At 36.9% G+C, this 12,894-nt stretch overlaps 2 protein-coding genes across 5 annotated transcripts in view; one reads left to right on the top strand and one right to left on the bottom strand.

Annotated features, from left to right (window-relative positions):
* Window positions 1-5,065, top strand: part of LOC145260555 (uncharacterized) — a 46,732-nt gene extending 41,667 nt beyond the window's left edge. The window contains exon 9 of the mRNA XM_080118799.1: window positions 4,975-5,065. Coding sequence (XP_079974925.1) covers window positions 4,975-4,982 — 8 coding nt within the window. The 3' untranslated portion in view covers window positions 4,983-5,065. The remainder of the gene's footprint in view (window positions 1-4,974) is intronic.
* A 3,872-nt stretch (window positions 5,066-8,937) lies between these two features.
* LOC145260540 (E3 ubiquitin-protein ligase MIB1-like) overlaps window positions 8,938-12,894 on the bottom strand; it is a 265,361-nt gene continuing 261,404 nt past the window's right edge. For all 4 annotated transcript variants that reach the window (XM_080118767.1, XM_080118757.1, XM_080118786.1 and 1 more), the window contains one exon: window positions 8,938-9,754. In XM_080118767.1, the coding sequence (XP_079974893.1) occupies window positions 9,614-9,754 (141 nt within the window). In that variant the 3' untranslated portion in view covers window positions 8,938-9,613. The remainder of the gene's footprint in view (window positions 9,755-12,894) is intronic.

The following is a 12,894-nucleotide window of genomic DNA, read 5'->3' as shown; positions in this document are numbered from 1 at the left end:
CTTGGATTTTACAGACTGGGCATATAGATCTCTTGCATTTTTTATTACTCTTTTACAGTGGTTGCTGGCAGTCCTGAAAGCAGCTTTAGTCTCAGTGCATCTATTACGTTGGTAGTAATGGAAAAAGTGATTTCTGTGCGCGATAGCAGCAGCACATTCTGGGGAGAACCATGGCTGGCTGTTAGGTTTTTGTTGGAATTTTTTTGATGGTATGAATTGGTCTATGCCTACAATTAACCATTCGGTCAGATCTGATACTATAGAGGACACTTCCTTTTTAAACATGGAGTGCAGAGGTAAATCAGATATGAATGTACGGAAGCTATCCCAGTCAGCCATAGAGTATCGGTATACAGTACGGTGGAGGGGTACGTCTGATGGCTTCTTACATTTTGTTTTTATCTTAACTGATACGACGGAGTGGTCGGAGGATCCTAAAGGAGAATGAACGGTACATGAACATAGCTCAGGGGAAGTTGAAAGAAAAAGGTCTAAGAGGCTTGCATATTGATTGGGTGTATCGGGCACACGGGTGGGTTCGCGAACAATCTGAGTTAAGAACCTGTTGCTCGGTTTTTTGGCTAGGAGCAAAGTGTAGTATCTGTTCTGATACTACACTTCACTTTTTCTGTTCTCGGTCGGTGGAGAGGAGGTTCTTGACCAAAACAATTTTTATTTTTGTTGCTATCCAGAGTGCCCCTTTTTGGGGAGTTGGATTTTCCCCCCACATTAAAATCCGACCTTGTGTCTAACTCTGCCCTCGTGGGAGGCAAGTAAATAGGAACAATTAAAACCTTAGTCGCAACTGTTAAAGAATTTGCTTCTGAATTAGACATAATAATGTATGCAATGATTTCCAACCACTTGAGATTGAAAAGTCAAAAAACTTGATAAATTGGTGCCTCACTAATTGAATGACAACCAAAAGAAACGTTATGAAGTGTCATCTTTCTTTCACGCAACAACAACGACCGTTTCTTACAATAAAAAGGGGTTCTTTACTACATCCAGCAACATGGTTCGACACCAATGAAGCTTCACTTCTCTTTCTGAAGCCAGAATTGCATCAAAAGAAGGTCATACTGATTGTTTAATAGTCTGCGACCAGTCTCATCCATTAGTTTTTTTTAAATGCAAATGAAACCATTATGATGGACAAATACTGTCAGTAAATTGATGAAATGCATCAGTCAACAGAAAAGGCCCAATTCTCCTCTACAACAATACCCGACTACATGTTGCTAAACCGACCCTGCAGAAGTTGAACAAATTGGGCTATGAAACTCTGCCTCATCAGCCATACTCTCCAGCTATCTCACCTACTGACTACCACTTTTTCAAGCATTTCAACTTTCTGCATGAGAAATACTTCAAAAACCTAAGCAATATCACCGCCACTAGAACACATTTTTATTTAACTGCCATAAATACTATTCGCATTGGCAAACATGTATTGATTCTGATAGTGCTTGTTTTGATCAATAAATTTTGTTTGGAGCCGAGATATGTTCATCTGATTTAAAAGTTAAAAACCGCAAGAACTTTGTCAACTTGATACAATCTCACTTTACCTCCATAAGAAAATATGTTATATAACGACATATCAACTTGTATTGCCACATTACTGTCAGTCAATCAAAATGCTCCAAAGTGTATCTCACATTGATGTCGATGGACAAAAGTTGTGAATTGCTAAGACATGAAGGAAATCTGTCAAGCAGCACAATCAAAATAAGAAAAACATGGGGATATAGATTTCATTTTGATCAAAAGGGATGCATTAATGCCATATTCAGGTTTCACCCGAATTTCTGACCACAGTTCCCGAGGATTGTATAAGAAATGCTGACAGCCCACTCGGGAACGCTGATCATGCAGTGATAATGGTCGAAATCGCCCTAAACTCTAGACCCAAAACTGAAGAGCCAGTGCTCAAAACAATGAGATATTATAAAAAGGCTGACTGGGAAGCCATCAGAGATCATATCAGAGATGCCCCATGGGAAATATTTTTTCTCTTCCTGCTGAACAGTGTGCAAATGAGACTACTGAATGGTTCAAAATAGCAATTGAAGCACGTTCCCATGCAGAAATTTTATAGAAAGCCCCACTCTCCCCAATGGTTTCCTTCGACTTGCGCAACTGCCATTGCTCAAAGGCAGCATGCATACCACAGATTTAACCGACATAAGTCTATAGAAGCTAGAAGTAACGTTAAGAAAGAAATAGCAACAGCTAAGAGAGAATTTACTGAAACCACTAAAAAAAGCACAAAAATTAGGAACTCGTGACTTCTGGAAAATCTACAAAAGTGTAGTAAATAATGAGCAATCAACAATTCCCCCACTAACCAACAATCACAAGGTTGTTTGCTCAGCAACCGACAAGGCTAATATGCTTGCCAGCCGGTTTGCCTCAAACTCCACACTGGACTCTTCCAACCACCCCCTGCCTGACTTTCCTTTGTGGACAGACGCCACGCTAGACAATCTAAAAATCACGCCTGCTCAGGTGCATGCTATCATAAAAAAACCTTGACACTTCAAAAGCATGTGGACCTGATCTCATCCCAGCTGTGCTATTAAAAAAGTGCTCAGCCGAAGTAGCTTCAGTTCTCTCCAAACTCTACAACAAATGCCTTAATGAATCATGCTTTCTGGGCTGTTGGAAAACTGCTTCTGTGGTACCAGTATTCAAGAATTCTGGCGAAAGAACTGACCCAGCAAATTATCGCCTCATTAGCCTCCTCCCACTTTTCGCCAAAATATTTGAGACCATAATTAACCATGCTCTAGTCCGTCACCTTACAGATGCTAAACTTCTGACTGACAAACAATATGGATTTAGACAAGCCCGTTCCACAGCAGACATCCTCACTGGAATCTCTGAACGTATATACTATTCACTGGACAAAGCGGAGGAGGGCAGAGCGGTAGCTCTAGATATATCTAAGGCTCAGGAAAATTAAATCATACGATATCACTGGTAGAATACTTAGCATAATTAAATCCTTCTTAGATAAGAGAAAAATCCAGGTTGTCCTCGACGGTCATACATCTAAACAGTGTGATATAAATGCGGGAGTGCCTCAGGGGTTTATCCTTGGACCTCTATTGTTCCTGATATTTATTAATGACCTCCCCGACAAAACTGCCTCTGAGATGGGTATATATGCTGATGACACCACACTATAACAGGCATGACAGGAAAACAAATGTACACATAACTAAAGAAATGGCAAAAACACTAGAGGATGACCTTCAATCTGTAGTGGAATGGGGACAAAAATGGATGGTCACATTCAATGCTGCCAAGACTAAACTGGTTTCCTTCAATAATTACAAGAAACCTTCTCTGCCACCAATAGCAATGGCCAGTGACTCCCTGGCCGAGAATATATCTTTCAAACTCCTTGGCCTAACGTTCACAGGAAACATGAGTTGGAACAATTATATTGAAAACATTGCCAGGGCCGCTGCGAAGACGGTAGGCTCTCTCTACCGTGCTAGAAAACTACTGACACCTGAAAGTATCCTGTACCTCTATAAGGCCACAATTCGCCCATGTAGTATTGCTGTCACATTTGGGCTGGTGCATCTGCTGCTAGTCTCTCACTCCTAGACAAGGTTCAAAAGAGAGTCACCAATCTGATAGGCCCTGAACTGACATCTAAGCTTCAGCCTCTGTCCCATCGACGAAACATTGCATCCCTCTGCCTGTTCTACAAGTATTTTAATGGTGAATGCTCTGACGAACTGCAAACACTTGTGCCCCCACATCGTAGACACCCTTGACAAACCCGACAGGCAGCTAAATCCCACCCCCACACAGTAGAGATCCCTAGATGTAGAAGATCTTTCTACTTCAGTAGTTTCTTCTCCAAAACCGCTAGACTCTGGAATTCCATTCCAGGTCCCGGCTTCCCCAACAGTACTGACGTGCAGAAGTTCAAGTGTAACATGAACTGACATCTTGCTGCCCAAATCCCAACAGTGCCCCAGTAGTTGCTGCCCCTGATAGTAGCCCCCTACATCACAGTGGCAATGTGCCTTGTTTGGGGTGAAAATGTAATTAAAAAAAAAAAAAAAAAAAAAAAAAAAAAAATTATTTTTATGTTAAAAATGATAGAAATTAAAAATCAGAATAGAGATATTAATAAAGGATTGAACAAAATTTTCTTTTCTGACCAATCAATAACGCCATATTACGTTTCCAAAATTTAGATGAAGACTGAAAATTTGCGTGTCTGCTTCTTGTTTTTTATAACTGTTCATTTTATCTTGCATGAGATTAACAAAAACCCTGCTGTCTCGACATCAACTTAAAAATCACACGTTTTTCTTTCTCTCCGACTTCACACTGGCATTAGCCATTTCTCATCAACTTCACACGTCCAACTTTTCTGACATCATCTTTTCTTCTCTTTCCTTTGTTTTCTTGTCACACTAGCCAACACACACTTCCTAATTTGCATATGTGCATTTTTGGCTACTGCTGCTAATATCTTCGCAAGCTATCCTACAGTTGAAATGTGCAAATAACACTCAAAATGAAGTTAGAAAACAAGAAGCATTGTTTGGAAAGTAATGGCAAAAAATGATGTTGACCTCGGTTTTTATTTCCTATTTACGTTTTGTTTGTCCATTTGTGACGCTAACCATGGTACGTTTCACAAAGATATTCAGCAAAGTGATATAAACGTGATGCATTGCAGAATTTGTGTCATTTCGAAACGTCAAATGTTGCAAATGCATTTCGAAATGGAAAATATTAACAGCACAAATAAAACGGTGCCATAACCCGCAATCAAAACCATTAAAGAATAAAATTTTCGTAATTTTATATTCTTTAACTCCTTTGAGGCATATGTTGCATTTCCTGAGAAATGATTGAAGTTCTCTAACTTGTACTTTTCAATTTCAAACATTGAACTCTTTCTTAACATTTGTTTTCTAATTTTCTTTTCCATTTCAGGACAATGAAACTGATCCAAGAATTTCTCCATTTGGTTTCGGCATTGGGAGGGGGGGGGGCAGACATTTTCTAATAAATGATGCATTTTTAAGTTTTGTTTTTTCTTGCTTTTTTACTTTTAAATGAGTCACTACTTATTTAGGCAAAAAGCCCATCAAGGATGAATTGAGTGTCAGTTCACTGACAAAAACATGAGATTTGACAAAAACAAATGGAATAAAAAAAAAAGTTGATTTATTAAGTCACTTCAGAAAAAGTACTTGTTGGCATTGGATTTGAAGACTTGTTGTCTGCAGTGAAGCAATCCCATGAATTGCTGCAGTGAAGCAATCCCATGTGTTGCTGCAATGAAGCAATCCCATGTGTTGCTGCAGTGAAGCAATCCCATGTGTTGCTGCAGTGAAGCAATCCCATGTGTTGCTGCAGGGATGGAAATTCTTGGAATAAACTTGATAGAAATTCTGTTTGATTTTAGGTATACGTTAAATGAAATTAATAATTTTTGCAACTGCGGTAATAAAACGAGTTCTTGCTGTGATTGTCTTACAAGGATGAACCAAAAATTGAAGCTTAAAAATAACGTTAGAGTTGAAAAATACTAGCAACATTTCTTATGCGAAAAAAAGGGGAAAATACAGAAGAGATATTCCTCCACTAGATTGCAAAATATATTTTGTGTTTGTCAAGCAAATCAAGGATTCTTTGAGTGGCATGTCCCTAGATGTGAACTTTATTTACCTATTATATAGACAATGGATTGCATCACAAGTAGGGGTATACCGATTAGCAAATTGGCCGATTACCTATTAATCGGCCAATTTATAAGTTTTATGCTGATTTATTAGCAAATTTTGTCATAAATTATACAATATAATTTAATTAATATTAGTAAGCGAAGACAACTCCCTTTTTGCTTGCTAGTGAAAATTTATTGAAGAGACAGGCATCGTCTACATCATATTATCAAATAACACGCATGACGCACTGTTAACATGTAAACTTTTACAACTGCACTGAATTTGAGGCAAATAGATGCAAGTACATGCAAAATTTTCCATCCTTTCTCTTCCTATCGAATTAACATTTTTTTACTTAAAAAAAAAAAAAAAATCACTGTTAAAGAAAATTATTACTTCATTTTTCAGTTTTCATGTTGAAAGATTGTAAAATAAATTGCGACGATGTGTGAAGCGAAAATAAAGCATTTTTCAGCAGTTATACTTTTACTACCATTACATATTTTTTTTTGGTTTCGATATTTTTTTTAGATAAATTACTAATTAGATATCAGACAAGTAATTTAAATAATTAAAAAAATTACTGACAACAACCTTCAACCATTATGGCAACCACTTTCTGCTGGAATTATTTTGATGTCAATCCCAAAAATAAGAATACATTTGTCTGCAAGTTATGTCAAATCATTACGTCAAAGAGTGGCAAATCAGCAAATATTTTTACAACAACAAATATGTTAAACCATCTAAGAAAAGTTCATCCCAAAAAAGCAAAAGTTGCAAATAAGAAAACGAAGCACAATAAATGACATTCTAGGAACAAGTGGCACCACCTACGAGCCTCCAGCCAAACACGAAATTACTATAGAATCAATAAGAAAGTTTGAGATATTAATGATCACAGGTCACAAGATAATCCATTATCTGATAAGAGAAATGATTGCTGTTGATATTCAACCATATTCTGTAACACCTGAAATGGCTTATTGCAAAACTTTGTCCAAATTACAGCATTTTATTAAAAAAGCACTTAACGGCAAAATAATTTGATATATTTACAAAAGTTAAAACAAACATTCAATTCTCTCTTGTTGAAATTAGCAGCATTTCATGAATTACAGACATTTAAACGGCTACAACAGATAATGCTTCCTTTCAGAGTTTGACAGGTCATCAGTTTTCAAATGACTGAACCGTGCAGGGTTGTGCTTAGAGTTGTTCCATTCCCTGGTGCAATTGCACAATGTTCTGGATAAGTATAAGATTTTCAACAAAGTTTTTAGTTTTGCAGGATTCAAAAGCAAAAATGGTTGCTGGTGTCAGTGAATGTGCTTTCGAATCACTAGCATGCTTCATACATTGCAACTCTCAATAAATGACACATTTTTTTCCAAACAGATTGTGAAGACGATCATTACAGCCAACAGAAATATAGTCTCTCACTTTCATCACTTTCCATTAGCAAATTAACTGAAATACAGAATGAACTTAATTTGGAAAAATAAACTCATTCAAGATGTGACAACACTGCAACTACAACAGAAATACAAGAATCACAATCTAAACTCAAAAGTAAATCCCTTATGCTAAAATGCATAAAAGAACTTGACCATTATGTAGCTTTACCACTACCCGCAAGAGATGATGATCCATTTTAGTGGTGGAAGAAAACACAGGAGACATTACCACTGCTGAGTAAACTGGCTTTTTTCTCGTCTTGTTCTGTTTACTGTCATCCTTAATGTTTGAACTAGCAAGCCACCGGCATTGCTCAGTCGTAAAATACGATATATTTTATAATATATTTTGATTAATCCAGATTTGGTATTTATTACTATATTATATTCGACCCAATATATAGGAATGATTTAAAAAAACAAAAACCGAGAATCAAAACTAAAATGTTTAGTTTGTGATTTACTTTTTTCCTTTGATGTTAATGCCTGAGCTATGAAGACATGCTTGCTGCAAGGCTAAAAATTAAAACCTGAACGAATAGTTATTATGTTACGCATGCATATTTGTAATGCTGTTTGACCTTCACTGGCAAATTTTATTTTTTTTATTTATTTTTTTTTAAATTTTCACACTTTTGCACCGATTTTCCCCGGCTAAAACCCAAATATAAAGTTTTGCATGGGTTCGAATACTTTATATATTAAGTTTCATGTCTGTAGACCAAAAACTGATGGAAGAGTTTGGTAGGCAAAATGTTTTAGATATTTATACATATACATAAATATATATAGAAAGAAGTTTGTGTGTACTATAACCATTTTATAATTAACGTTTAAAAGAATATGCAAATTCCACGACCCATATATAACATTGTATTTTCTTTTCAAATAGAAAATGTTTTTAATATGAATATCAAAAAAAAAAATTTATAGGAGTATAGATTACCCCACCCCCACCGTGTGGAGGCAGAATTTCCCAGATTTCTTCAGAGAACCTCTGGCTCACAGACCACCACCTCCTCCGTAAAACGTACTACATTAGCCAACACAAAATTTTATGAAATCCCGTCATGAAACGATCCGAAAGAGATATTCTATTTTTCCATATTTGGCTGAAGAAAAGGATGAATGATTCTGGATGAATGATTGTTGATTGCTGTTAAATTCTGCCGTCTGCTTGTGTTGTGTGGGTGTGTTTGTCTCGGTTGCAAATGCCATTAACGACACCCTCTCCCACTTCCTCAAAATGGCATCTGCAACTGATTTTCTTTTTTTTGACCAATTAGGTTTTAAGAACATAAGTTGAAAAGAACAACTAAGAGACTACACTGGTTGACTCAATTTACAAACAATTTTTTTGTTTCCAATATATTTTTTTTTTATTTAAAAATGATATACTTAATATGTAAAATAATTATTCCTCTTTAAAAGAAAAACGTTGATAGAATTATAATCTGAATATAAATCGAATAATAGCAAATTAATTCATTTTAAAATAAAAATTTTAAACTTTAGGGCCATGATCTTTGCGTTTGTTTATTAAAAAAATTTGTTATGAATAAAACATTAAAAAATAATATCTCCTTCCCTTTCTAAAACAAATCTTTTCCAATATTAAAAAACAAACCTCGGTTCATTATCTGTTTATTAACAGATGCCACGCGAGTCAAAAATCAAACGGTGTCGACTCAAAGTCTTCACTTTCATCTTATGTTTTGAAACCTTTCTATTGCGACAACATTAAAAACAAATAAACTCATCACAACAACTTTGGTGTTTTTTTTTTAAAGTTTTTTTTTTTTTTATTTACTCAAAATTGTTTAATGCATTTCTTATTTTCAACCACAATTCATTTTGTCTGGCTTTTTTTCAAACCAACGATAAATAAAATTGACACGATCTGAGCATCCCACAAAACATGCAGCAAACGTGACTCCTCCTCACTGTGCATAAAATTTTTTATCAAAATGCAACGATTTATTTTCAACAATTTGCCAGTGATGATGCAGGGGGAAGGTGGGTGGCGACGATAAAAACTATCGTACAATAAGTAATCCTCCAGCCAATATATAAGCATTAATGGAGACAGGTCAGTGAAAACCAAAAAAAATTCTTGCATATGTTCTGGGGAAGAAAAACAAAAATATGGTCCAAAAACAATGATGTGAACGATGCAGGTTAATTCACAGAGAGAGGATGGGGGTGGGGGTATCAGAGTTGGAAATGTGATAATTTGTTTTTTGTTTGGATGGGGGAAACTTTGAAAACAAAAAAAGAATCTCCTCTTTCTATTTAGAAAACTCAAGATTGTAACTAAAATCTGATAGCAAAACGCGTTTCGTTATCAGGGGAGGAGGAGGAGGAGGAAGAAATGGCTGCTTTTCATCCAATCGATGCTGCCGACGTACAATAAATTGGAGGAGAAGGTTGGGGGAATAATGATCCTCAGTAAAGGAGGATACGTTTTTCGACTGCTTTGCGACAAATTGGGCATTCTGTCATCCGATCTCCACACATTTGGCAAGTTCCATGACCACACAAGAAAATCATGTTCTTCAAGCGATCCATGCACACGGGACAAGAAGTCTGGAAAAAAAAAAAAGAAAAGAAATTGTTGCAATAAAATGGAAAGTGTCAAAAAATTTTTAATTTTTCATTTGTCAAATTTGAAAGCAAATTTTTAGAGCAACTTGCAGAAAATGTTTTTTTCTCACAAATAAAATAACTATTCAACAATCATGAGGTTGTTTACATGGCAACCTAGAAAGCTAACGTGCTTGCCATTCAGTTTGCCTCCAAATCTACTTTGGACCCAGAAAATCACATCTTTCCTTGTTTTTCTTTAGTGGACAGAAATTACACTAGATGATCTGAAAAATTACTCCTCAAGTGCAGGATATCATAAAAAACCTAGACATCTCAAAAGCATGTGGACCTGATCTCATCCCGGTTGTACTATTAAAAAAAATGCTCTGCTGAGCTTGCTCCAGTTCTCTCCAAACTCTAACAAATGCCTTAATGAATCATGCTTTCCTGACTGCTGGAAAACTGCTTCTGTGGTAACAGTTTACAAGAATTTTAGCAAAAGAACTGACCCATTTAATTATCGTCCCATTAGCCTCCTCTCTCTTTTCGCTAAAATATTTGAGTTTATAATTAAGCAAGCTTTAGTCCACCTTACAGTTGCCAAACTTCTCTCTGACTATCAATATGGATTTAGACAAACTCATTCTACTACAGATATTCTAACTGTAATCTCTGAACGTATATACCATGCACTAGATAAGACAGGGTATGGCACAATGGTTTTTTTTTCATGAAAATCAGATCCTATGGTATTTTACTAGTCGAATATTCAACATAATTAAATCCTTCTTAAATAAAAGAATCCAGGTTGTCCTCAATGGTTGTACATCTAAACAATATGATTAGATTGATTGGTTTGTTTAACGGCAGATCAACCATTAGAGGTTATTTAATGCTGGGTTCTGTTTGGCTATTGGTGATATGTTCGGTTTTAGATTAAATATTGGTCAATGGTGTAGTAATTAATTAATGTTTCTATAGGATGGGAAGGTTAAAATTTTGTTGTATAAATTTTTTTTCCTTAAGAATTTCAAGATTTTGTTTGGGTCTGTATTGTTGAATAAGTCTTTTAGGTCTTTGGATTGGTAGTATTTTGATCGAATTGAGTTAAAATCATGGCAGTAGATTAATATGTGTTTTACTGTAAATGGTTTGTGATAGGTAATGCATGTTTTTTTTTTTTTTTTTTTTTTTTTACATAGTGATCACCACTTATCAAGGCCCGGAAGCCACTCAGGGATAAGGGTTATTGCAAGTACATTACGTTAGTGAGGAGATTTGCTGAAATGTTTACTTAAGGGGGCGGTTCATTAGGAATTTATTAACATTGGACTTGAAGACAACAAAGTTGTAGTCCGGAGGGAAGCAGGCAGAGTTCCACAGGCGTGCAGTTCTAAGAAAGAAGCTTTGTTCATGGAATCCGCGTTTTGATTTAGGCACAAATATAGAGTGGGGGAAATTTTTCACAGTGGATTCAGCTAGACGGGTGTTTTTCGTGAAAGATTGGCGAGGGGGGACCAGAGATTGGGAGTTCAGACGAACATCTGCCATGGAAATAATGATAAAACAAGGATAGGCTCGCAACGTCTCTTCTGTGGGAGAGAGGTTGCAGGGTAGAGAAAAGGGCATCCCCCACTAAGCCACAAAGTCTATTTTGTACTCTGTCAAGGCAGGATAGGCTGTTTTTAGCAGCTCCTGCCCAGATATGGCAACAGTATTCCATCCTTGGATGTATTTGGCTTTTATATAGATAGAGAATTGCATCCGTAGTGAGATATCTTCTGGAGCGGTAGAAGGATCCCACCATCTTTCCAGCGACATTGGCAACAGACTTGATGTACGTGTTCCATTTCAGATCAGGAGTAAAGGTCAAACCCAGAAGCTTGTCAAAACACGGGGCCTCACCCAGACGAGAGCCATCCATCACAATTGATGCCAGATGGGGACCAGAGCGTTGATGATGTAAGGATAGGAGTTTGGTTTTGGATGCATTAAAGGTAACCAGCCACATCTTCCCCCACTGAACCACGCGCTCGAGATCAGAGGAGAGAGAATCAGAGAGAACTTTGTCATTTACAGCCTTTGATGTGTTGCCGTAGATGGTCGTGTCATCAGCATAGATGTCAACGAATGATTTAAGTATGTGTTTAGGGAGGTCATTGATGTAGATCAGGAAGAGAGTTGGGCCCAGGATTGACCCCTGAGGGACTCCAGCATTTATATTGCAGGCCTCCGATTTTTGTCCATCTACCACTACTCTTATGAGCCTATCGGAGAGAAATGATTTAATGATTGAGAAAACATTTCCAGTTATACCGTAGCTGGAAATCTTGTGAAGTAGACCCTTATGCCATACCTTGTCGAAGGCCTTTGATATGTTGAGAGCAATTGCCCTAGAAAGGAAGCCTTTGTCAAGAGATTCACTAATCCTGTGGGATATAACCGTCAGCACATCTGCGGTAGATCTTGCAGAGCGGAAACCATATTGTGTGTCACTAAGAAGGTTATTCCTGCTGAGGTGGTTGACTATTTCTCTATTTAATATGGATTCCAGCAACTTACTCATAACACACAGGAGACTTATAGGTCTGTATTGAGAGGGAGATGACTTATCACCTGAATTCTTAAATACAGGGCAAACTGATGAAGTCTTCCAGGGAGTCGGAAAGCACTTCTCCTTAAGGCAGCGCTTAAATAGTTTCGTAAGTATGGTAGCAAGTTCTGGTTGAAGCCTTTTTAACACTATAATTGGGATGCCATCAGGGCCAGTTGCTTTACTGGAATCTAGGTTCTTTATTAGCTTGGCGACCTCATGCACGGATATTTGTATGTTACCTAGCTTGTTCTGTGTTATAGGAGGAAATATGGGGAGTTGATGGCCTTCGTCGCATAGGGTAGAATTAACTGCAAAGTTCTTTGCAAATAGTTTGGCCTTGTCTGACGCTGACGAGATGACCTCTGGTCCATTGATAATGGTTGGGGGCACTTCATTTTTTAGAAGATTAGAATGAGAAATATGGGTATGTCCTATTCTGAGTTTGGTTAGCACTACTTCTTTCCTAGTTTTCAGGTATCCTGGACACCATTCCTCGATATTAGGTTGGATATTTTGAAGTTTGTTGTTTGTTCCATATTTCTTG

This window comes from Euprymna scolopes, chromosome 3 (genome assembly GCF_053919585.1).
Source record: "Euprymna scolopes isolate OS-2025 chromosome 3, ASM5391958v1, whole genome shotgun sequence".
NCBI lineage: Eukaryota > Metazoa > Mollusca > Cephalopoda > Sepiida > Sepiolidae > Euprymna > Euprymna scolopes.
The sequence above is the reverse complement of the archived record's forward strand: the minus strand, read 5'-3'. Positions and strand labels throughout refer to the sequence as shown.